This window comes from Ovis canadensis, chromosome 18 (genome assembly GCF_042477335.2).
Source record: "Ovis canadensis isolate MfBH-ARS-UI-01 breed Bighorn chromosome 18, ARS-UI_OviCan_v2, whole genome shotgun sequence".
Taxonomy (NCBI): domain Eukaryota; kingdom Metazoa; phylum Chordata; class Mammalia; order Artiodactyla; family Bovidae; genus Ovis; species Ovis canadensis.
Window position 1 is genome coordinate 38,362,551 of NC_091262.1, and position 26,369 is coordinate 38,388,919.

The 26,369-nt window shown below is 50.2% G+C and overlaps 1 protein-coding gene across 1 annotated transcript; it reads left to right on the top strand.

The window, feature by feature from the left end:
- Positions 1-26,055, top strand: LOC138423762 (liprin-alpha-1-like). The gene is made up of 13 exons (XM_069560052.1): positions 1-117; positions 1,209-1,310; positions 1,780-1,944; positions 3,936-4,139; positions 6,040-6,186; positions 7,580-7,696; positions 11,876-12,007; positions 15,114-15,337; positions 17,138-17,369; positions 19,422-19,451; positions 22,081-22,223; positions 23,075-23,235; positions 24,492-26,055. Exons 1-13 carry the CDS (start codon positions 1-3, stop codon positions 24,551-24,553), a joined length of 1,836 nt encoding a protein of 611 aa, XP_069416153.1. The 3' UTR covers positions 24,554-26,055.
- Positions 26,056-26,369: the final 314 nt, after the last annotated feature.

Sequence of the window (26,369 nt, forward strand, 5' to 3'; positions counted from 1 at the left end):
ATGGGTCGCAGGAGGGCCCGCCTATGGGCACTTTTCCAGTGCTGCATCCCCAAGGCAAAGGCCAAGACAAGGAAGAACTCGGCCTCGGCCCAAGTCCTGGAAGCAGAGCGGCCTGAGGTGAGAGCAGCCGGGGGCTGGGCCCGTCGGATTGGCCTTCACCCGGCAAAGCGTTGGAGTTGTGTTTCATTTTGTTAGCATGGTTGTGGGCCCTGCCGGCCAGGGCGTTTTGGCCTTCTGGGCAAGATGGACCCCAGCAGGTTGACCTTGTAAGTGGTTGTGCAGGGGCTGAGTGGAGGACGGGCGGGGGCCCCACAAGAAGGGAAACACTGTCTGGAGGAGTCACTGGGGCATGTGGATTGAGCTCTAGAGTCAGTCCTTGAAGCAGAAAGGCTAAGCCCCTTAGCCTCTCCCATCTTACAAAGCACAGAACGGTGTGTCCAGTATCTTAATGACGGGTACCTACTGCTTATGTGTATAACATACACCCTCATAGCTTCACATGTCTACTACATGCCTCTTAACAAGTGTTGGGCAGCGTTCTAGGTGCTGAATACTCAGTATGTAGTAGGGGATATGTAGCCTGGGATATTTTTATTTGTGTAAAGAAAACTAGAAGAATGAAAGACTCCATGTGGTTCACTTTGAGCAAGTTCACCACGTGGATGGCACCGCGTGCATGAAAATTGTGACAAAATACATAAAACATGAATTTAACATTTTCTCCAATTTACTGAAAGACTGGGTGACTTCAGTAGAGTCAGGCTAACAGATGGCCTTTGTGTGCCATCAGCCTTTTTCCTAGAGGAACACTCCAAAGCCTGATAGCCTTGTAGATGTTACCTTTCTTCCTCACTCTTCCCAGCAGTTCTAGGTTATTTGTCTGTGTGTCGTTTAAGAATCTCTTTATCCACTTTGTTGTTAGGTTCATGTTTAGGGAAGTTTTTCAGACTTCCCTGGGTCTTGAGAAGGCAGGCTTGGATTCCGGGTTCTCCCCTGCCGCGTGCCTGCCAGGTCGAGGTGGAGGCTGAAGGCCGGTCTGAGTTGTGGTGGTCTGTGTGGTCTTGGGGTCAGTGGACCCCCTCTTCTCTGGAGGGGCAGGGAGACCCTTTGCGTGGAGCCTGGAGAGACTTGACAGGGTCAGTCTTCAGAGTCTCGCTCTTTTAATTTGTGTTTGCATTTAGTTACTTACTCATTTCACTGTTTTCTAGGAGTTGGCAACATCTACGGAAGAACTCAATATATGCCGGGAACAGCTTCTTGCAAGAGAAGAAGAAATAGCTCTGCTGAACGCAGAGCGGAATAACATTATGGTCAGTAGGGGAATTCTCACGTGTTGACATTTGCCCCGCGGGGGTCACCGCTGGGCTCCTTGTTGCTGTCTTTAAACTCTATCTGGTTTTCAAGTCATTTTTCACATCTTCCCACTGAGCAGACCAGGGTGGATCAGTTTGGAGTTCTCATACTTTGCTTCAAATTTATGATGAGAGCTACTATAATTTTAGTACATTTGACGGGGGAGTTCTCTTAACCTACAATTTGTCCATGCTAAGTTTGTATGGGGTCTTAGTTCCCTGACCAGGGATTAAAACCCATGACCCCTGCAGAAGTGTGGAGTCTTAACTTCTGGGCCACTGGGGAAGTCCACTCTAACTTTAGACTGAACTGGCGGGATTCCGACTTGCCTTAGCATGTTTCCGGCTGTAGCATGAGGCTGAGAGGGGTTATCGGCCCTGAATTCAAGCATGAGGTTGACAGTGCTCCTTTGGCCCTGCCCTGCAGCTGCTGATGGAGCACCTGGAGTGGCGGGTTTCCCAGTATATACCATCCCTCCAGACGACGGCGGGCAAGTGGCAGGCGCAGTCCCCAGACGGCATGACCAACGAGCTGGAGGTGCTCAAATTGCTGAAGTCACTCTTTGAGCACCACAAGGCCCTGGACAAGAAGGTACCAGCCACCCGGCCATCCTGGATTTGTACACTTGCAGCCTTGTTAGGTGGATGATGCATGTATTTATGTAACTAGTTGACTTTTGAGCTTCTTGAATTCTTGTAAATACTTTTTTTCTGTAAGAAGTCAGAGTTTTATATGGTTAAAAAGTGTTGCCTGCATACATGCTCAGTCATGTCCGAGTCTTTGTGACCCTGTGGACTGTAGCCCACCATGCTCCTCTTTTCCTGGGACTTCCCAGGCAAGAATACTGGAGTGGGTGGCCATCATCTACTCCAGGGGATCTTCCCGACCCAAGGATCCAACCTGCCCTCTTGCATTGGCAGGTGGATTCTTTACCACTGGTCCACCTGGGAAGCTGCCAGTTAAAAAGTATTAGTTGGTATAAATGTCTCAAGATTTATTGTATTCTGTATATCAATTTGCAATTAAAAACTAAGTCATAGAATTATTTTAGGATAGGATAACATTTTTTTTCCTCTCAAACTTAGAATTTAAAGCTGTTAATAAGCAGATTTTTTTGATGTTAAGATCAATGAGATACATTAAATGTATTCCATTATAGTAGCCACGTATTAGAGTGACTATACAATGGCAACCCACTCCAGTACTCCTGCCTGGAAAATCCCATGGGTGGAGGAGCCTGGTAGGCTGCCATCTGTGGGGTCGCGAAGAGTCGGACGCTGCTGAGGGACTTCACTTTCACTTTTCCCTTTCATGCACTGGAGAAGGAAATGGCAACCCACTCCAGTGTTCTTGCCTGGAGAATCCCAGGGACAGGGAAGCCTGGTGGGCTGCCATCTATGGGGTCCCACAGAGTCGGACACAACTGGAGCGACTTAGCAGCAGCAGCAGCAGCTTACACTAAGAAGTGCACTCACGTATATACACACATCAACACAAGAGGAGCACTTGAAAGGTGTAGTTTGTTAGAAGAATTAGGTGCCACGCATAACAAGGTAAGTTGGATCATTCATCGTGTAATTTCAGTTAGTTCAGTTCAGTTCAGTTCAGTCACTCAGTCGTGTCCGACTCTTCCCAACCCCATGAATCGCAGCACCCCAGGCCTCCCTGTGCATCACCATCTCCCGGAGTTCACTCAAAGTCATGTCCATCACGTTGGTGATGCCATCCAGCCATCTCATCCTCGGTCGTCCCCTTCTCCTCCTGCCCCCAATCCCTCCCAGCATCAGTCTTTTCCAGTGAGTCAACTCTTCTCATGAGGTGGCCAGAGTACTGGAGTTTCAGCTTTAGCATCATCCCTTCCAAAGAAATCCCAGGGCTGATCTCCTTCAGAATAGACTGGTTGGATCTCCTTGCAGTCCAAAGGTTTGTCATTTGTATCCTTTCATTTTAAGAAAGGATGAAGGCTGTCGTGGTGGACATCAGATGTTCTTTATCTTTCTGATTGAGGACCAGCCCACCTGGGTTATTTTAATGACTAGTAAACTAGACATGTGGCTCAGAGCTGCAGAATCTCTTAAGCACACCTTTGTCCAGGAGGAGACAAATTCTGACTCGAATCACCTGGTTCTATTCGGGATGGATAGCATCACCATGTATTTTCTTTTTATGCTGTATTTTCAGTTTTGAGTTGAGTTTTTCCAAATGGAGTTTTGCTGTCTTTACTTATTTCTTTATTCTGATGCAATTTTTTGGTTTTCACTGATGATTCTTAAAGAGAAGAATAACCTGAAAAAGATACTAATGGACAGGGTGCTTGATGTAAATAATAAACAAGAAAACATGCCAAGCGCCAATGGAAAGGCATGTCCTCGGTTTCACTCTCTGTCTGGTTCTCATCTTACTATCCAGTCTGTGTGGGGCTGTTGAGACCTTTCACCAATGCATCATGTAGGTCTGAGTGGCCGTGAGGGTCATGTGAGCTCCAGAGCGCAGAAGGCAGTTTTGACTTCACCGATTTCCCGGAAGTGCTGCGTTCCCTCCCTCCCGAAACAAGGCTGTCTAAGGTTTCTTTTCCCCCTTAGAGAACCCGCGACGAAGACCTGGCTCAGGTGATCGAGCTCCAGGATATCATCGAGAAGAAGTCACGGGAGCAGAGAGAGATGAGGGACCGCCTGGCAGCCCTCTCTGCCCACGTAACAGAGCTGGAGAAGGACCTGGACACGGCCAGGAAGGACCTCCTCAAGTCCAAGGAAGCAAACGTGAAATTACAGCAGGACGTCCGTGAAGTGAGTGACAGTGGACGTGTCTGTTGTCCTGAGGCGGAATGTGGGTCCCTTGTTCTCCCCGTGATCTCAGGCTTGGCATGGCTGCGTGAGCAAGAGCAGAGCACTGGCGAGACCGCCACTGGCTGCCTTCCCGCCTCTGCGTCGAGGTCTCTGGGGTAGAAGAGGCCTGGTCCAGGCGGTCCGTTGGCAGTGGACCAACATGAGGGCAGTCCTAGCGCTGTGCTGCACCCTGGGTGTGGACTCCTCATTTCCACAAGTTCTAGGGGGCCTAGTGTGTTCCTTTTTTAAAAATTCATTCATCCACTCATTCATTTATTGGAGTTGATTTACACTGCTGTGTCAATTTCTGCTGTACAGCAATGTGAACCAATATACACACACACACACACACACACACACACAAATATCCCTGTTTTTTAGGTTTCCTACCCGTTAACTTCACCACAGAGCACTGAGTAGAGTTCCCTGTGCTGTTCAGTAGGTCCTTACTCGTTGTTGACTTGATGCATAGTATCAGTAGTGTATATCTGTCAACCCCAGTATCCCAGTTCATCCCCCTACCTGCCTGCTGAATATATTCCCAATGATGCTGAAATTTCCTTCTGATTCACTCAGATGAGTCTGAACATCTGTGGAGCCCTCTCTCCCGAAGAGATGGGAACATGCTGTGTGGGCTCTGCTGAGGCAGCTTGCCTGGCCATCTTCTCTAGTTTTCTGAGGTTCCGCTCCTTGAAAGGATGTGTGACAGTGATACCAGTGGTCAGACAAGTCGAGTGGTGTTTGCTCACCCTCAGATCCTCAGGCCCGTGCTGTGTAACCATGCAGAATCAGGATGTTTCTGGCAGACATGTCTGCGGGTGTCGTGATTTATGAGAAGCTCCCTAACGGTCACTGTGAAAAACAGAAGAGAGCAGGGGGCTCAGGCCTCCTCCTCTAAGCCTCGCCTCTCCTCTCTGCGCAGACAGACAGCGCCCACCCTGCCCCACCCCTCCCCCGTGAGACCCTCTCAGAGTGCACCCCTCCAACATGTGGTACAGCAGGTGTACTTGTTTAGTAGCTCGGTGTGAGAACTGAAAACAGAAATACTTGCACATGTTTGTATAACGTGTTCACACTACTCTTTGGCAACAGGAGGAGATTAGGTGGCAGAGATTAATACACAGAGAATTCTGGAAAAAGCATTTTTAAGACCTTTCACTTTTAATGTTAGGACAACATCGGTTACTTAGTGAGCACAGAGGGACCTGGCATGGATTTTGAGCCGGCGGACAGGAGTGGCATCGGCAGCAAGCTCTGCTCCTGGTTTGAGCGTTTCCTACATGGGGTGTAACTGCTTGAGAAGAACTAGGCTTGAGAAGGCTGCTCCCAGTTGTGTAACACTTCGACTTCTGTTTCTACTCATTAATATTCTTATTTAATTTTGAGGAAATTGCATGAGATTTTTTCAACTTTTACCTGAGGAAATGAGCCTCAGAGCTGCCTGTAGGATCTGTTGAAGGTCCCTCCCTGTTCTGGGTCAAGCCCGCCTGTATAGTGTGGAGACAGAGATCCTCATTTCATGCCAGATACCTTCCCTCCTGGAATTCTTGCAATGACAGAGTAGTTTAGTGTACTTTTTGTTTGCTGGTTGGGTTTCTGATGTAGAAAAGAAGCTTGGTAAATTGAGTGGCCAGACAGACGTTAAGACAGATGGGTGCCATCACGGCAAATGCGACATTTGAGGTAGGCGCGTTTTTGCTCACATCTCAGAAAACTGCCATGTCTAGGACTTAAATTTTGAGGACGCTAATTTTATGTTTGATTTGAAACTTAGGATTTAGTCCCGCTTTTTTACTCTTAAGTGTATCAGAATATTCTATGATAATGACTTACCTTTTCTCCTCTGCAATGCCTGGTGTAGGCTATGGCCCAGAAGGAGGACATGGAGAAGAGAATCACTACACTTGAGAAACGCTACCTCGCTGCACAGTGCAAAGCCATCTCTGTGCACAACCTCCATGATAAACTTGAAAATGAAATCGCAAATAAGGATTCTATGCATCGACAGGTAATGGCTTTTCCTGAACTGAGTCTGACTTCTGTAGTAGTGAATACTGAGGAAGGAAGGTAAAGACCTTTTCATGTGACTCCCATGTTGGAAATCAAGTCCCAGTGTAAAGTTCTTATGACTCTAAAACACTGCGTTCAAAAGTGTGGATGTACATCATGATAAATCAGCTGTACTGAAAGGAAATACATTTTTTAAAACTTGAGGGTGACTGCAACTTCGAGGTTTGAATTATTTGGGTTTGGGTTAACCATTTTGTGGAATTCCACTCCTGACTCTTGTTTTACTTGACTTGAATCTGTTGGCTTGTTAGCATTTTTACTGAAAGAGCAGAGAGCAGCAGGGAACTTCACAGCAGCTGGCTGCCTGTTGGGAACTGGGGTCACTGTGACAACAGGCAGGATTAGAGCTCCAGTCTGATTAGGGTTTGTACTTCCTGTGGTTTGGTGAGCTTTACTTGCTCCTGTTCCTGTGTGGTCTCACAGAATCAGGACTTAATCAGGAAAACCAAATCTGGCTTCTCCAAAACAAAGTGAGTCAGTCTGGTGTGTGACAAAGTGTATCATTGGCCCCACTACAAAAATAAAATACTAGAAAGCCATTGAAATGTATGATGTGGAATGCTAATTAAGAGCATTGCGATATACAAAATAATGGCTGTAAAAGGCAGATCAGAAAATACTACGTACCATATGCTGTTGTTTTCTGAGGGTTTTAAAGCACATCTTATTGTTTATGTATGTACATAGAGTAATACACACACAGAAAAAATAAGAAAGCTGCTTAGAAATAAATGCTAACCTCTCAGGAACCCGAGTGTATAGATCATTTCATTTTTTTTTCTTTTTCACAAAAGAATCTGTCTAAATGTTCTACACTGAAAGTTTTCCGTGTAAGAAGATCTGTTAAAAGAATAATCATGCATTTACAAATATTAGTTGACTGGCATTTCCCCAGGCACACTCTGATCAGGTCTGTATTTCAGAGGAGATGAAAGCCATATTTTGGCTTACAAGCCCATGGCGGTCAGCGGTCGGTAGGGTTCCCTTCAAATGATGATTCTGGTGATGTTTTAAGAAGGGTCAGTACTGACCCTTAACTTGTCAATAAGAATGAATAAGCTTCTACAGAAACCTGATCTTCTTTAATATATAAGAACTTTTTTTTTTTAAAGACTTCTTTGGAGACGTTTAGGAAGACCAAATACTCTGGCAAGAGGTGTTCTGCCCACTGAGACCAAGCCCAGGAACACTGAGAGAAAAATTACCGTGACGCGGCTTCCGAAACAGAACTAATCCTGTAGACACACGCGTTTAGGTTTTGTCTCAGCTTACTAACAATGGCAGAGGCTACACCGCTTGGCCTGTTTTGATGTTCTGCTCTCCCTTTGTAGAAGGAGGATAAAGACCGACAGCTGCAGGAGTGCCTGGAGCTGGCAGAGCAGAAGCTGCAGCAGATGCTGACAGAAGTGGTGGCTGAGCTGACTCCGCGGGTGGCTGTGCTCTCCGAGGTGCTGCTCTTGGTTCCCGGGGGGCGGGCGCGGGGAGGGCCTGTTCCCTTGCTGTCCCACGGTGCCCCTCCCCGTGCTGCTCAGTCCACAAAGGAGCGCAGACACCGGGGTCGTGCTGCCCGTCTGCGATGGGAGCGCTCCCTGAGTGTCAGACAGTCCCCGCTCCCGTGTCATCCCTGCGTTAACTTCCCTGCAGTTTTGTCCTGTGCTCTGTGTGTCCCCAGGATGCTTCAGCTCCGAGTCACTGCTGCTCAGAGTTCAGTCAGCAACTCAAAGCCTAGCAGGATAAAGAACGAGAAAGATCCCATTCTCGTTAAGAGACGGCCAAAATAGCTCTGTCATGAACACAGTTTTCAGTCTTTATTCATACATTGTTGTATAAGTCACAGCGGGGCATGGTGCAGACCCAGGGCCCCTCTCCCAGCTTGCAGTCCCCAGGAGCCCAGGGGTGAGAGGCCGAGTCTAGGAGACTTGGCGCTGCTGGGGAGAAGGTGCCCACAGCCAGCCACCCCATCCTTCTGGTGGGAAAGGTGTTGTCTTGCACTGCTGGTGGCCACTGGCTGGGCATGGAGAGGCGGGCCGGGCCTGTGCTGGCCTGGCTGTGGGAGCATTCCCTGGAGCTCAGGGATCACCTGAGAGGCCGCCTGTTTCCAGAGGCCGGTGGTGTCCTGTGCTCTCAAACCCTCCCCGAGCAGGGTCACTAACAGCCGCCCGGCGGCGCCCTTCTGCCTGTGATCTTCCCCTCAAGGGCTGGTTTCTTCTCTCCCCTGGCATCTTTGCTGTCTGTCCCCGGTCGGCCTTGTAGTCTGAACTTTTGTCTTCCGGAAGCTCTGCCACTAAGGAGGCGAAACTGTTGGAACTGACCTCCCAGCTTAGGAAGGAAGAACGTGTGCCCTCGTGTGTCCCGTGCTTGCCACTGCCTGCTGCCCGCGCTGGCTCGCCCCAGGCAGTCTGAGGAGGGGGCCTGGGGCCAGGGGAGCACCTCTCCTCTCACGAGCCGGTCACCAGCACCCTCCGTCACCCACGTGTCACACACGAAGCTGCGCTGGCTGCGTGAGCAGGCGTGCGGGTGTGCCCCCCGCGAACCCGGGGCCAGTGGTCTGCACAGAGCATGGCCCCCTTGCCGCCCCTGGGGTCACAGCCCGCGTGCCATCTGGACAGGGTCGCTGCGAGTGGAGCTGACGCTGTTCTTGGCCGACAGGCAGGAGAGAGACCCAGCAGCATGGAGGAGAGGGGCGTGTGGGCAGGAGACGCGGCTGGACAGGGCCGGCGCTGCCTTTCTCTGCCGCTCCTGTCTCTGCCATCCAGTGTGCATGTGTGGCCCTGTCTGCTGCCTCAGGGACCCAACCTCGGGAGCAGGGCCAGATGTGGTCTCTCGTAGGTGGTGGGCAGGTGGCCAGGGGGTCCCCACGTTCAAGGAGGACGCTTGTTGCTCTGACCAGCCAGGCCGGGGAGCTGCTCAGCATACAGTTGGACCTTACGAGTGGCCCTCAAACCTGAGCGAGCCAGCCCGAGGCCCGTGAAACGGAGGGCATGGTGCCCAGGTGTGGAGGTGCTTGCCTCGGACGTGGCGCTGGAGTCCCACATGCCAAACTGCCGGTCCAGACGTGGGGTGTGTGTGTAGGATGGCTGCTCCTAGACAGGAGGAGAATGGAAGTTGCGCTGCGACAGAAGGCGCGCCAGGAAAGGGCGATGGTGGAGGCTCGCATTAGAGAGCCCTGAGAGAGGTTTCCCGGAAGGGCTGGCCACACAGCGGTACCGACCATCCAGGAAATGGAGTGGGGATCCCAGGTCCAGCCTCAGGGGTCAGTACTGTCCCCACCGTAGCTGTGTTCTTGTGCTTGGACTGCAGAGCCTCTGTGGGCTCCCAGGGGACTGTAGTTCTGACTCCCATCATGAGACCTCGGTGAGGCTCCCTCTCTGCTTAAGCAGAGAGCTCAATGTCTCCTGATCGGGGTGCACTTCCTTACTTTCAGAACTGCTGCTCAGAGGCTGTTGAGATTGGGATGCTGTTCATGACTAAGCCAATTCAAAGTAAACTTTCATTTTGCTTTAAAAAGATTTGAATGCCGAAGCCTTATTGGGAAAGCTGTGACAGGTTTTATTTCCTTGGGCTCAAAAATCACTGCAGACGGTGGCTGCAGCCATGAGATTAAAAAATGCTTGCTCCTTGGAAAGCTACAACAAACCTAGACAGCATATTGAAAAGTAGAGACATTGCTTTGCCGACAAAGGTCCATATAGTCAAAGCTATCGTTTTTCCAGTAGTCACGAATGGATGTGAGAGTTGGACCATAAAGAAGGCTGAACACTGAAGAACTGATGCTTTTGAATTGTGTTGCTGGAGAAGACTCTGTTTTAACAGAAAATATTTACCAGAAAATGACCTGTCAACCCACTCCAGTACTCTTGCCCGGCAAATCCCATGGACAGAGGAGCCTGGTGGGCTGCAGTCCATGGGGACGCCAAGAGTCGGACACTGCTGAGTGACTTCACTTTCGCTTTTCACTTTCATGCATTGGAGAAGGAAATGGCAACCCACTCCAGTGTTCTTGCCTGGAGAATCCCAGGGATGGCGGAGCCTGGTGGGCTGCCATCTGTGGGGTCGCACAGAGTCGGACATGACTGAAGCGACTTAGCAGCAGCAGCAGCAACCTGTTTTTTAATTTTTTATGATGGAATATTTCAAACATGCACAAAAGTGGACGGAAGAGTGTAATAAATGCTCATGACCAATCAATTGGCCTCAGCAATTTCTAACACAGGGCCAATCTCAAATATAGCATTCTTTTGTCTTCTCTCCATTTTTTTTATACAGTAGGTCCTAAAACAGCTTTTTAAACCATGAAATTGATGCTCATTTTATAAATCACAGACTTTCCAACTTTGTTATTACATTTAAAAATTGCTTGAGGCATTTATTTTCAGCTTTTTAATATGAATTTTCATATTGGAAAAGACCCTGATGTTGGAAAAGATTGAAGGCAAGAAGAGCATGGATGACAGAGGATGAGATGGTTGGATGGCAGTTCTGGGAGCTGGTGATGGGCAGGGAAGCCTGGCACGCTGCAGTCCATGGGGTCCTACAGTCAAACATGACTGAGCAACTGAACTGAACTGAATATGAATTATCATTGGAAGAAAAGCTATGACCAACCTAGACAGCATATTAAAAAGCAGAGATATTACTTTTCCATCAAAGGAACACTTAGTTAAAGCTATGGGTTTTCCAGTAGTCTTGTATGGATGTGAGAGTTGGACCGTAAAGAAGGCTGAGCACCAAAGAATGGATGCTTTTGAACTGAGGTGTTGGAGAAGACTCTTGAGAGTCCACTGGACTGCAAGGAGATCAAACCAATGAGTCCTAAGGGAAATCAGTCCTGACTATTCATTGGAGGGACTGATGCTGAGGCTGAAGCTTCAATACTTTGGCCACCTGATGCGAAGAACTGATTCACTGGAAAAGACCCTGATGCTGGGAAAGATTGAAGACAGGAGGAGAAGGTGCAACAGAGGACGAGATGGCTGGATGTCATCACTGACTCGAAGGACGTGAGTTTGAGCAACTTCTGGGAGATAGTGAAGGACAGGGAAGCTTGGCGTGCTATAGTCCATGGGGTCACAAAGAGTCAGACATGACTGAGGGACTGAACAAGAGCAATCATTACAAAGAATTCAAGTGATGTTTCATGTAAAGAAAAATATGTGAAAGTCTATCTCCACTGGCTTTTTTTCCAAAATGAATTTTCTCACTTTTTGCTTTATAAATTGAATTCATGTTACACCCTTACTCCAGAATCAAGCTTCTTTTATATACTGGGAAATGCCTCCACCGACGTGTGTGTAAGCCGATCCCCTTTCAAGTGTACTTGTTTCTGAGTGTAAATCTGCTTGCTCCTCGAGCCGCTTCGACAGGAAATGGCTGGTGACACTGAGGTCCCCCAGGTGCTCTGCCAAAGAGAAGTGTTGGGAGTGACCTTTGACCAGTGAAGTCCCTGCCTCCCTCTGCACCCGCCCGTCTGCTCTGGGGATGCTCAAGAGCCCACCAGAGGTGGCCGTGGGAGGGGACCGCCTCGGGAACCAGGGCACAGGCCGCTCACGTCGCGGCTCCCTGGTGCTTTTAAAAGAACGACTATACTTGCTCTTGAAGTTTATGAGTTTTCGTTTTTCCTGTTTTAGGCAAAGCAAAGAGAAAAAATGAATGAAGAACACAACGAACACTCATCAGATACCGTGGATAAGCTTCTGTCTGTTTCAGATGAGAGGCTTCAGCTTCATCTGAAGGAGAGAATGGCTGCTCTGGAGGATAAGGTGAGCCAGCTTCACGGCCCCTTTACAAGAGGCGCATGTGGCCTGGCCTGGCTCGGCCCGGTCTGTGTGGGGGGAAAATCTCCAGGACAGGAGTTTGAAAACTCCCATAGACGGCCCCAGAGTGAATGTCTTTACTGGTTAGAGTAGCAGCATTTCATGCTAGTCAATAAGCGTGACAGCATCCACAGGCAGTGTGTAAAGGAACAGACATAGATGTGTGCCCGCAACCCTTCCAGAAAGCATCAGTGAGGCGGCATCACCAGTGGCCCTGATGTTACCAGCCGCTGTGCTAGAACATTCTTCTAGGTCCACCCTCACCCCTTCGTTTCTTTCTTAGAAGTTTATTTCTGGGGCTTTGCTGGCAGTCCAGTGGCTGGGAGCCTGCCTTGCAAGGTCAGGGACGCAGGTTCGATCCCTGGTTGGTGAGCTACGATTCCACATGCCACGCGGCAATCACATCAAAGGAATCCCGCATGATGCAGCTAAGGCCCGATGCAGCCAAATCAATAAGTTTAGTTCAGGATCTTTTATATAATGTGATAGAAAAGATGGAAGCAAGTAAAAGCAAGCATTCTCATGTTCCAACTCCAGCCATCTCTCTTTTTATTTGCTTTGGAAAATGTCTGAGAACCTCTATCAGAGCAGCTCAGTGGGCAACAGTCTGGTGGAGGTTCAGGGAAAACCTGTCCCAGCTGCACCAGTGCCCTAAAGACGAGGCCCAGAACCTTCGCCGAGGTCGGCACTTGGGCGACGCTTGTCTGAGAGAGACCCACGGTCACTACAAGTTCTGCGGCACATTTTTCCCCCACAAAACCCAAGATGATACCCATACCTCACTAGAGAGCTCACTTCACCCTGACCTGTGGGCTGGCCCTGAGGGTGGGGATAGTTTTATCTCAGGTTTGAATTTTACATGTGAAACCTGCGCCAGTTTCCTGAGTGACCACTGAACTGCAAAAGCTGAAAGCAAGTATAAAGCAGTTTCACTTACCCCAGGGACCTGGCCTCCTTGGATCTAGAAGATCAGTCGGGGAAGGAGGAGTTTTTCTGTGTACAAGTTAGTGTTAACAGTTGTCATCCGGCTTCGTGCCGACACTTCACTCTGGGCGCGAGGTCCGCCCCTCATCCCAAGGTGCTTTATGCTTTCAGACAGGAGAGTAGCCATCCGGCAGTCCAAGCAACGTCTGTTAAGAATTGACTCTAAAGCACTGTATGTATCTTTTTCAGAATTCTCTCCTATGGGAAGTTGAAAATGCAAAAAAGCATTTAGAAGAAATGCAAAACGACAAGGTCCTTCAATCTCTAAATCCTTTAGAAATGTGTTAAGAGCTGAACTGAGCTGAGTTCATTGTCACAGTTATTGCAGATGCTTAGCGGAAGTGGAGTTACATTTTCCTTATGGCTAGTCCACTGCTGTAACGTGTATAGCGTTTTTGGTTTTGAACATTGAATGTGATTTGCATTATAGGTGGATTTAGAGTGTGTGGCCGTTGTGTGTGGTTCAGAATTCTAAGTAGTCCTTTCTGGGTTCACCTGAAAGCTGAGACAAAGCATGAGCCTTTCACGTGGACAGTGCTGTCCGTCAGAAAGATAATAGGAACCACATACACAATCTAAAATTTCCTAAAAATGAGCGGGCTGCGAGTGTGCCCGTTTCACTTTTTTCACTGCGAGTCTTGAAATCTGTGTGATTTCCACATCGAGCTTTGCACCGGCCTGCGTCACATCCTCAGTGGCTGCACAAGGTGAGTGACTGCCGTGGCCGACAGCACAGAGCTGCCAGGTTGAGTCGAGTGACTCGGAAACTTGGCCCGTTTGACCTGTTTTACCCCGTGAGGAAGTGAAGTGGGGTGTAGAGGAATGAATGTGAGGAATGCCCAGGAATGCATGTGAGGTCCATTGAGACAGTCTAAAGCAATGAGAGGAGCGAGGGCAATAGAATGAGTCCTGTCCCCCACCACCCGAACCCCGAGCCCAAGTCCAGCTTCTCTCCATAGACTTCGTTGTCGTCAATGGCTTGCCATGTTTCCTCCAGAAGCTTTTCTACACCTGAGATGTAACTTCTTATTATGGTTTATAAGGGTTAGTATTGTTCTGAGTGTTTCTATTTGCTATGGAACACTTAAAGTACAATTTCTCAGAATGAAAAAGTTCAAAAATGTGCGATTTTAAGGCGAGGGAATGGAGAGGATGTGCTGATCGGGCTGATGGGGGTGAACCCATAGGCAGCTAGTTCACCAGAGCGGAGCAGGAATGATGGCAGGTGGTCCTAGAGCCAGGAAAGGGGAGGCCCAGCCCTGGGGAGGGGTCGTGACAAAGACAGAAAGCGAAGGTACTGGCCGCGGGGGACAGGGAGCCGGCAAGCCAGCAGCTCGAGGCTGCCCCTCCGTTGCTTTGAGGTCATGTCTGGGAAAACAAGGCAGGACCTGGGTGAGAGTGGGGCAGGGGGGAGATTTGCGGAGAGAAGGGTGTGAGGTGTGAGAGCGGGAGGGCGGCACGGGGCCCAGCAGGCACTCTTGCATGCGTCTCAGATGACAGAGGCGCCCTTGCGGTGTGAGGGGCCATCCCCAGAACAGCCCGAGGGCCTGTGCCCTGAGAGGAGAGCCACGGGAGGCTGGCTCTCCCGTCCCCTGGCTGCCCTGCTCACTCCTGTCTGTGCGTGTTCAGACCAGCCTGGAAAACAGAGGGCTGGGAACCCGCGAGGAATCCTCGGCGAACTAGTACCAGTGATGACCGGTGGGGTGGACCCAGCGGCTGCGGAGCTGAAGGGTTTTATTTTCTAATTGTCCTTCAGCCTGGCTGATGGAAGCAAGGATATATTTTGTAATTTTCGGTTTCTGTCTCTGACTCCATCAGCGCACCCTTGTGGATAACCTCATAGGATTGCCTTCCATCCACGCTGAGACCTCAATGTCACCAGGCCATCTAGGAACTGGATTCTCCTCCTGCCCGTTTCTTCAGTACTGCTCACTTAAGAGATGGCAGTGTCTCATAAGCATGGCCCATTTGTCCAAAGTCAGGGCTTCCATGTAAAATTGTGTTCAGTTCCTGATAGACTTGAGGTGCCCAGAATGTTGCTGACGAGACTTGGTCCTCTTGTGCCCAGGTGCAGCCCCTGAAAGATCAGGACCGGACGCTCGAGCAGCAAGCCAGCGTGCTGGCCAACCTTGGCCAGCTGTTCGAGAGTGACAAGGGCGTGTCAGATGGCGAGGGAGACCGGGACACCCTCTTCAGCGCGCCCGCTCTGCTGTCGCCCAGCGGGCCGGCTGTAGCCAAGACTCTGGCCATGAGGATTCAGGAGCAGCTGGACAGGATCAACGAAGAGATCTGGTGGGTGCGCCTGAGCCCAGCTCCCCGGAGGCTCGGCTTCTCTGAGGAGCTGTCTTCTGCTTAGAGAAGTCTGAGTGTGCCATAGTGAGAAAACTGACTTCAGGTCTGCTTCGAGAATTTTCAGTTCTGAGATTGCCCTTGATTATAGAGCTCAGTCAGCCGGGGCATTCTGTCCACAGTGTGGTGTCAGCACTCTGTGGGGGGGCATTGTGGGGTGTCCCCCCCTCAGCTCTGGGCCCCAAGGTGAATGAGGTGCCGAGGCGGTGTCCCCTTGTGGCCCGTGCACCCTCTAGCACTGAGGGATTGCCCTCGTGTGTCCCTCGGAGCCTTCTACGTTCTGGTGAAAAGCCACCTGGAACAGAAAAGCTGGGGTTCTGGGCTTGGCAAATTCCCACTCAGATCTGCATTTTCCTTTTTAACTTAATACATTGTGAAGATTGGCTTGTTGTAAGACAGTGATCCAAGGACATGTGTTTGAATTTTTCTCATCTCATCAGTATATTTAAAATGTTTTCTTTAGACCCAGTCTTGGCAGTTAGAATAGTTTACAAAACAGGATAGAACCCAAAGGCCCGCCTCGTGGTGAGCAGGGGGCTCTGGGTCTGGGTGCAGCCGGGTGGCTGGGGCCCCGAGGCCTGCCTGGTGCCACACCCGCACAGCTGTGCCTCCTGTCCCGAGTCCACGTTCAGAGTGGCCCCAGGCCGGTGACCCTGCACAGGACCTGGCAGAGCTGCTGCTCAGATTGTTCTCATCCCGTCACCCCCGGCGAGGTGCCCGTTCCTGCGGGTTGAGTGCGAGGGGCTCGGGGAAAAGGCCGGGGTGAATGGCACAACCAGCAAACGCAGATGGTGCCGCCTGTACTTTTGACGCCGAGACAGACTACTTTGTGGGCCGTGTTTGAGCACAGACAATCTCAGAAAGATCGTCTTTCCTCATCCCTGTAGGAAATTTGGAACACTTCTGTATTAATAGTTTTATTTTTAGAGCAAGTTGTCAGGTAAAAATGATTTTTCCTTATGCAACAAGTTGACTTGATGTAAATGGTAAATTCTGTCCATCAACTTGTCAACAGTGAAAAACTTTCAAGATGTATAAGTAGAAGTGAAACTGGAGAGTTTACTACCTGTAAGGATCTTGTATTTTAATTGGAAAATCATTTTATTTGCATAATCATGCATTGAATCTGTATATAAAATCATCCATGACACATTAGGGGAGAAGAGCAGTAACTGTGAATTCTAGGTCAATGCAGCACATTGACCTGAATCCAGAAACTCACACAAAGCTGGTGGAGAACTTCATCAAGTGATGCGTTTGCACATACACAAGCTGAAAACAGAATGAAACGTGCAACTCAGCACTTCATCTGGTCTGGAGACGTGTGTAGAAACTCCAGCTTGCTCGTGAATGGCTGTTTTGGTTATACGGAGTTCCGGATTCCCAGTGGAAAAGCTCTGAGGCACTCACGTGCATCTCTGCCCTGAGAGCAGGGAAGGTAAAGGTGGTCAGCTTCAGGTATCTCCTCACAGGGAGAGTCACCACCCAGGCCCCATCAGAATGTTAGAGTCAGTAAGTCAAATCAAACGTGAATGATGAGGGGCCACTTTGTAAGACTCAATGATAAGTGATTCTAAGTTTGAGAATATTCCAAAGAGGGAAAGCTGAACCTTTTTGCTGAGATGTTAATTGAGCAACTCTTCCTGGAATTTGCTAATCGTGACACAGAATGCAAGCCCACATTTGCTGTCCAGACATGTTCCTCTGCTGACAAAGGCAGGTGATGATTTTATTCTGTTTTAGGTTCATCCAAAAAGACAAGGAGAACACGGATCAGCGGGCGGAGGGGATTGAGAGCAGGGTGGGCAGTGGGAGCTTCAGCAACCTTCGGCGCTTTGAATCCTCCAACTCCCTCAACCTGGATCCCGCCTCCTCGCATGCCGGCTCCTTCCCGCCCAGCAGAGGGCGCTCCATGCCCGAAAGGAGGCAGCCCAGCCCTGAGCCAGAAGAAGACAAGCTGGGCTTCATGACTCTGGTGTGTGTCTGCCTCCTCCCTGCCGCGTCCCTCCCCGAGCACACTGGTTTTCTTTTGTTTGTTTGTTTTTTCTCTTTTTACCCAGAAGAAAATCAGGTACATTTGCTCGCTCAGAGGTCTAAGATTTTTAAAACTGCCTAGTCATGAATCGGGCTTCCCTAGTGCCTCAGACGGTAAAGCGTCTGTGTGCAATGCTGGAGACCCGGGTTCGATCCCTGGGTTGGGAAGATCCCCTGGAGAAGGAAATGGCAGCCCACTCCAGTATTCTTGCCTGGAAAATCCCATGGACCGCGAAGCCTGGTAGGCCACTGTCCATTGGGGCCGCAAAGAGTCGGACGCGACTGAGCGAAATCATTCCATAATCACACAGCGACAAATGAGTCTTGATATTTGGACCCCTGGCTTAGGAATCTCAACTGGTCTGCTTGCTGATGGGCCTGGCCGCGCGGTGAGGCCAGCTCTGTGTGTGAAACCAGGTTAAAAGCCCGGTGCCCCACGGCCCCAGTGAAGAAGTCTGGCTTCCTCACTCTTCCGAGTCTGAAAACGGGATGACGACCTAGGGCTTTTGGTGAGAGAGTGTGCGGCTCTAAAGCATATGTTCCAGCTTTCTTCCATGTTTAGCTTAGGTTTTGCGAGTGCATTGCTGTTTACCCCATGAACTCATGTTTACAACACTCTGCTTTGTAACTGCGCTTGTATTTTCACTTTTTTTTTGGTTACCACCCGTTTCATGTTAGCTGCATTGTTAGTCGGCATATAATTAAATTAACTGTGAATCATTTAGCGGCATGTGAAGTGGTAACTAGTCCATTTTGTGGTCTTTGGAGACACTTTTTATAATTTGCTTCGTTGGCTAATTAGTTGATATTTAAAATTCTGTGACGATTTCTGTGTAGTTTCACGATTGATTTCTTTCCGAGTATTTGTAAAAGAACAGTTCTGTATATTTTGTCCTGCTGTTGGAGTTCTCTGACGGTGTGTCTGCTTTCATCAGTGGTTTTGATTTCCTGGCTCATCCTGTTGTCTGCTCAGTGGTTGTCAATCCAGACCCCAGCTTCCCACCACTGCCCCGCCTCGCCCCCGAGGCTGCGGCTAACCCATCCATCTCCCCTTCCCCGTCCTCCCACCTGCTCTGGTCATAGCAGTGCTGTGGTCCACAGCCGGTGTCCCCTTAGTTGGGTTTGTGCTTTGTCTTCATGTCTCATCAAATGGTGTTTTCCCCCATAGCAGTAAGTTTGAATTAGCATAGCACTATGCAGTTACAAGCGTAATGCTGATGGATCCTAAACCGCATATCATGTGTCATTCATAAATGAGATTATCCTTACCTAAAGAAATGATCTTCTTCAGTGTAGAATTAATGGACTTTTGACACAAAATCCTTTCTGTGTTGGTGCTTGTTTTTAAGACTATAAATCTCATCACCTTTTGCACAGTTAATGTCTCTGCTAGACTCTTTAAAAAGCATCTTCTATGGTTAATAAAATATAAAGACTGCACCTGCTATTATGCTAGCTTTCTTTCTTACATATTTTCACAGGGAACCTGCTTTAATACATTTATTTTGAGAACTTTTAAATCAAATTCTAGGTAAGAATTTTGTGTTAATGTCCAATAGATGGTTTGATTTGTTCAGTGTTTAAATAGGTATTATGGTAACTTCCTCATCAGTTAAATTACTATTTTAAAGTATAACATGTTTTCTATGAAGAGAAACTAACTTATAGAGAAGTTTGGCTGAGAATAGACAACTGTTAAGGGCCTTTATTGTACAGAATGCTGTGCTTTAATAGATCATGATGTTGTAATAGAATTGTATCTTCCTGAGTAATAATTTATAGTGTTTCTCTAGTAAATCTTGAATAGCTTATCTAATTTCTGTGGTCAAAAGAAATGTTCTGTTTCCAGTTACATGTTCTCTAAATGTTCATCTCACTTATATGTTTGCCATCATTTTTGCTATACTGTGTTTGTCTGTACTGAGTCTTGAATTTTTAGCTTCAAAATCGCAAGAAATCTGGTTTCTCTCCTTTCTTTGCATGCGTCTATCAGCCTAGTGATTTAAGGAAGCATCGTCGAAAGGTGAACTATTTAGTAATTTAGCATGCCTCTGTTTCTCTGTGAAGTATTAGAGAGTCCTTATCATTTTACATGAATGAACACTGTGTGGTTATGTACTGGTGAATAATTGACATTTTAATGGAAGTAATGAAACTCACCCACCACTGGGTGCTGAGGGTTCTGTTGGAAATAGGTCATTTGTTGGGACAATTGTAACAGTTTGCCGGTCTCCCATTTGTCTGCCTTCTAATCATCTCATGCTTATTTATAATAGACACAGTATTATTTACTATTTTAAAATTTTCCTTTACTTATTTTTTTGGCCATGGTGCACAGCTTATGGGATCTTAATTCCCCAACCAGGGATCAGACCAGTGTCCTGGCAGTGAAAGTGCCAAGTCCTAACGTCTTGACCACCGTGGAATTTCCGCTTAGAGTTTTTTTTTAAACAAATGACTGAATCAGAGCCATAGAAGTTAGATTTGGGGGAAGCCAATTTAATGACAGTGGGTAGCAGTGTGCAGGAGACTTTGTGTGCCAGGCACCGTGTCGAGTGCTTTCCGAGTCTGTCATCTAATCCCGCAGACGCCAGGTGAGGTCCAGGCTGCTGTTATCCCCATTCAGCAGACAGGGACACTGAGGCTTAGAGAGGCCGAGCACCGTGCCCAGGCTCCCACACCCAGCAGTGTGGTTCGGACTGGTCAGATCAGAGCCGGGACACTTCCTGTGGTGCCGTCCAGCCCGCTTTGCTCCAGAGGTTCTCGTGTCCATCACGGCATCCCTGATGGAGGGAGCATCAGGAGGGAGCTCGCTGCCTCTCCCGTTTGGTCACTTGGTTGAGCCCCTGTTGTTGGAGTCCAGTGCCCTGAGGGCTGGCCTTCCTTGTCCCTCTCCCACTCCCAGCCCGCTGATGGAGCACTCCTGGGGCCTTCCTGCAGGACTCGGGCAGCCGTGCTCCAGTTCAGGCAGCTCAGTGTCCAGGAGCCCTTCTGCTGGGCACAGCAGAGCAGCGCCATCACCCTGGGGTTGGTGCCCTGGGTGTGCCGCTCACCCGCTCTGTGGCCTGCTTTGCCCTCCTGGTAAGTGAGGACACGGCACTGCCCATCCTAGTCACGTGGGCACCAGTGGGGCGGCTCCCATCCTGGGGGAGGGCGGCCAGGCTGCGGACCCAGAGCCTTCCTTAGGAGGAGGCCCGGGGGAAGGGGCTGGCCATGGTCCCTGACTCTAAGGCAGGTGTTTGTCTCCACTGAGTCCACAGTCAACCCAGGTGTGTCACTTCCCTGCTCTGTTCTTTGTTGTTTTCTGATTTTTATAAGTGCTTATTGTAACTTGAATTTGAGATTGATACCCGTTCAGTTCCATGTGGATAATTTCTAGCCTTTGTAGCCTTCTGTTGTCTGAGGTTTCTTGGTAGAGGTCAGGGGAGGGTGCCCAGCTTATCCAGCTGCTGTTAAATGAGTTCAGCTGTATTTTGCACTAAGTCACTTTGTTGTCACCAAGCTCCTGTGGGGCTGCACGGGACCAGTGTTCTTTACAGAATCCCATTAAAAAAGGACTGGTTAGTTGATTAAAACAACACACTCATTGTTTATAAAAATACTTGCCATGCATGTTTCCTCAAAGCTCCCCTGCTTAACCACACACCCAAATGTATAAGTGAGACCTGTCTGGACCCCGAGGGGTTCATCTGTTCCCCACACTGTTGCCACCAGTGTCTTTCCTATCTTCAGACCCAGGACTAGCGGAAGAGCTGGGAGTCCAGGCGAGATCATCATTTTCTTTTTTTTAATTAGTTTATTTTTTAATGGAAGGATAATTGCTTTACAGAATTTTGTTCTTTTCTGTCAAACCTCAACATGAACCATCCATAGGTACACATACATCCCTTCCCTTTTGAACCTCCCTCCCATCTCCCTCCCCACCCCACCCCTTCTAGGTTGATACAAGATTATTTCTTAGTGAAGACCTAGGAGAGCTTCATGTAAACCACCGGGAGCAAATGACACTCCAACTGGGTGTAAGCACTTCAGTGTGTAGCCCCCAGTCTGTATGTTACTGAGAAATACAAGCCAGACACATGGTGTTCGCATGGAGGGCTTAGGTACCTTTTCTGTGTTTGACTTGTTGTCATGGGTTCAGTAACCTGCATCATCACTACAAATGATCTTGGGTAGTGGTACAAGCTGTTTCCTTTTCTCCTTCAAATAGAAAGGTCTGGACGGCTTTGCTGAGAGGTTTCTTACTCTTGCTAGTGGTGCCTCCGAGCAGCATCTGGCGATGAGCACAGTCCTTTCATCAGGGCAGTTCATGCGATGCAGGGTTCTCGGTGCTGGCGTGGCTCTGCTGTCCTGCCTGGCAGGGCCATCTGTTCGCTGGATTTCAGGGAGTGCAGAGCCCGGCTGCAGGGAGGCTCCCGTCCGGGGTCTCTGCACTCAGTGGGGTGCTCTCGCTGCTCCACGGCCCCGCTTCTCTTGAACAAACAGTCCTTTAAGATGGCATTAAGTTGGAACAAGGCTTTTTTTTGTATTTGGCGGATAGCATAGCTAATATATTTTCAAGTAAGTTTCTGGTTATAACATAAAGCCTGTGTGATTGCCTTTTTCGACACAGTCTATTGTTAGCCAATTTTACACTTACCTCACTCCCTCAGCTGCCAGCTATACAGGAAGAGGTAGAAGATGACACCATCAAATGTGAAACCTCGACCTCCGCCTCGCTGCGGTCCTTTCATCTGGACCGGCTCACGGGCTCACTGCGCACAGCCAGCGATGAGGACATCAGGGACGCCCACAAGTAAGGCGCCTGCTCGCCTCGTCGTCAGTTTCAGGAGCCCTGTGGCTCTTGTCTTGAAAGAGTTGCAAGGAGGGTTGTAAAGGAATCCCACTGGATTCGGTGCCTGTGTTTAGTGGTGAACTTCAGGTGCTGGGGGAGAAGAGCTCAGTGACCTCAGTGATTTTAGAAAACATCTGTCTCTACGTGTTGACTCCTGTGGGAGGTCTCTTCCAGCTCTTGCTAGAGGTCTGCCAGGCCTGGGGCGAGTTCCTGATGGTTACGGCTCCATGCCTCTCGGCTTTGCTCTTGAGGGTCCCTCCCTCTTCCTCAGGGGTCTCCTCTCAGGAGACTGTCTGTCCCCTCCTGTGACTGACACTGTTCTCATTCAGACCCCCACCTGCTGAGCTCCCGTCGTGAGCCAGGCAGCACTCGATGGAGGGCACATGTGGTCACCTGACCAGCAGCCCTGCACAGTGACCATCACTCTCCTGCCACGGCCGAGGACGGTCACCCTGCAGGAGGCGGGGGGAACTGCCCAGAACTGGGGAGCTCGCCTTCTCTGGGAGCGTCGTCACCTGCCCAGCAGAGACCCTGAGGGAGGGTCTGGGCGCCCTCTGCACCAGCTCTTCTGGAGTGAAGACCTCCCTCCTTGGGGGAGGGCTCCAGTCAGAGAATCTCAGCTTCCTGGGCCATTGGTTGTGGCCGGAAGCCTGCATTGCTCGTGTGGAGTGTGGGTGGTGAAGGAGACTCCACTGTCTGCTGCGAGGTTGAGGCGTGGGTGTTGCTGGGTGGCTGGTTCTATCAGTAGGTCTTATGAAGGGGTGTGTGTTTGCACAAGGGTGCCTGTTAAAGGTCATTTTCTCTCCCTGAAGTGCGACAGGCTCTCAGGACGGTCCCAGGGGCAACCCCAGCAACAGCAACAGCAGCCAGAAAGCCCCAAAGAAGAAGGGCATCAAGTCATCCATCGGTCATTGGTTTGGCAAGAAGGAAAAGGGCCGGCCTGGACACACCAGCAAGGAGGCGTTAGGACCAGGTGGGTGCTTCACCGTTCAGAGGGAGGAGGGTCTGCGTGTATGTCCCTTCTGTGTCTCCCCCGCTGTCCCCATGAGGCTCCTGTCACTCACGCTAGGTGTCCTTCTGGGAGGAGTGGAGGAGGCGTCTGTCTTCTCTAGGGTCCGAGATGATCAGATCAGTTGATGAGTGGATGGGTGGACAGGTGGATGAACAGAGGGCTGGCTGGATGGGTGGATGAACGGAGCGTGGAATGAGTAAAGCAGATGCTTACTCCGATGAGAAACGTATTCTACGAAACGGATTGAGTAGGAGCCGGGCAATGACTGTTTCCTCCAGAACAGTGACAAGTGTTTGGAAACGGCCTAAGTGCTCATCAGAGAGGAGTGAGGTACGATCTGTGGGCACCCCACAAGGAACAGCATCCCCTCCTTCCTGCCACTTTCCCCATCCCCAGGAGCTCATGAGGGGTTCTGCCCATGCCCCCCACCCCAGCCCACAGCCACGCAGGTCCTCCTGGGGTCTCCTCATCACACAGTGTTATCATCAGGCCCCCGTCTCTCTCGGCTTCATCTCCTTAAGGACAGGGTATGTTCCTGCCTCTTCAGCCAGATATTTGTTGAGTGTCTTCTTTTTGCTGGGTGTGGGATTTACAGGGTGAGTAAAACAATGTGGTCTGGAGCACAGTGAAGGGAGAAGAGAGAAAAAGGAGCAGATTATTCAGTGCTATCCCTCTTGTTAGTAAATACAACACTGAGATGGATGGTGCATTGATTGTATACCAGATGCTGTGTGTGCCCCTTACCAAGCAGGTGCTGCCACCTCCCGATTTACAGGGGAGGAGACCGTGATGGTCCCGCGGTGAGGCAGTGGTGAGGGCCGGTTCACATCCATGCAGTGGGACCATGCACTTTGCCGAGCCCCAGCCACCTCTCTGGTGGATGCAGCAGGAATGAGATGGTTCTATGGCATCACTGATTCGATGGACATGAGTTTGAGCAAACTCCAGGAGACAGTGACTTACAGCAAAGCCTGGAGTGCTGCAGTCCACGGAGCAGCAAAGAGCTGGACACAACTGAGTGACTGAACTAAAACCTGCGTGTGTGCTAAACTGCTTCAGTCGTGTCTGACTCTTTGTGACCCCAGGGACTGAAGCCCAGTAGCTCCTCTGTCCATGGGATTCTCCAGGCAAGAATACTGGAGTGGGTTGCCATGCCCTTCTCCAGGGCATCTTCTCAGCCCAGGGATCGAACCCACATCTCTCGTTATCTCTTGCAGTGGCAGGCAGGATGTTTACCGCTAGCGCCACCTGGAAAGCCCCAGGGAACGCTGACAACTAGGAAATGCAGAAAATAAGGGGGCTGCTCCTAAGTTAAACTAGAAGAGCAGCAAGCACAGGATGAAAAGAGGAAAACACACGAAGAGCAACAACAGTGCCAACAGAAACAAGCTGGGATGTGTTCACCCACAAAGAAAATATCTGTGCCATTCGGAGGAGGAGCCCGCCAGCCCTTGGAGGGACAGTTGGAACCGGAACAAAAACCGAGGCCATGGTCAGCAGTGCCCACCCACACGGCCTGAGTGGTGTGGTGTCACTCACCGGCTTCCTGTGTCCCCAGAGCTGCTGGGGGTGACATCTGAGTGCTGAGGCCAGGCAACGTCCCCAAGTGAGCTAAGGCATCCCTGCTCTCCTTCCAGTGCTGCTGTGGGGCTCTCTGTGGGCGGCCACCCTCATCGCCTGCTCTGCCACCCGCTGGGGCCCGGCTGTCCCCCTGGGATCCTTTCAGCCCTTGAGCTTGGGTGTTCCCAGCCCTCTGCCAGCCCGGACTGGGACGCAACTCAGGACTTGGGCTTGAGATATCAAGGAGACCGTGAATCTGGAAGGACACAGCCCTGGGGCCCTGGAGTGAGCATGTGAGAAGAGCAGGAGAGCAAAGCCCCCTCCGGGAGGCAGCAGAGCTGGGGAACGTGCCCACACCCACCGCTGCCTCTGGCACAAGTGCCTCTTCTTTGCCTCTCCTTGGCCTGAAACAGACCCCAGCTGCTGCTGCTCCGCAGGTGATTCCTAAAGATGCACATCCTGCAAGAACTATTGTCCTGTTGCTCTGGGGCTGCCTAAGTGTGCTCAGGAGCGTCAGACAAGTGGGGCTGCCACGCCTGATGCTGGAGGAGGGTCTGATGCTGGACTAAGGCCTGATGCTGGACTAGGGCCTGATGCTGGGGGAGGGCCTGATGCTGGAGGAGGGCCTGATGCTGGACTAAGGCCTGATACTGGACTAGGGCCTGATGCTGGACTAGGGCCTGATGCTGGGGGAGGGCCTGATGCTGGGGGAGGGCCTGATGCTGGACTAAGGCCTGATGCTGGACTAGGGCCTGATGCTGGACTAGGGCCTGATGCTGGGGGAGGGCCTGATGCTGGGGGAGGGCCCTGATGCTGGGGGAGGGCCCTGATGCTGGGGGCAGAACATCTGACGCTGGACTAGGGTCTGATCCTGGGGGAGGTCCTGATGCTGGACTAGGGTCTGATGCTGGGGGTTAAGCGTCTGATGCTGGTGGGAAGGTCTGATGGTGGTGGGCAGCCTGCTCCCAGATGTACACAGAGTTGTGATTATAAATCTCTATGAGAAATCTTTGTTTCATACTTCCTGACCACCTTGCTATGTTCTTTTTTTCTGAAGCATAATTGCTGTGCAATATCGGTTTGATTTCTGCCGGACAGCAACATGAATTAGCCATAGGTGTACGTGTGTCCCCTCCCTCTTGAATCTCCCTCCCACCTCCCCCTGCTACATTCTTGTTTCTATGGATATATGAATAATAAAGACTGTTGACTAAAATAACATGAAAAGCTCCCACACACAAGTGTGCACACGTACACTCCCTAGTGCATCTTTCGGGTCCACGTCAGGGTTGCCCTCGGCCTCCCCGCCCTGGGATCCACGGTGAGCCTCGACACCTGCACTTTGTTCCCACCCTCGGCCTGCTGCCCATGCCTCAGCAGCAGAGGGGCCCTGTCCCCGCAGGTGCTGAAGTGATGGAGTCCCTTGTCTCCGGAGCCAAGGACATGAATACCAGGTCTTTGGGGACACCTATACTTCCACCTTCTAGCCTTGCCATTGTATCCATCCGTTTCTCTTAACAGAATGTCCGTGTGAT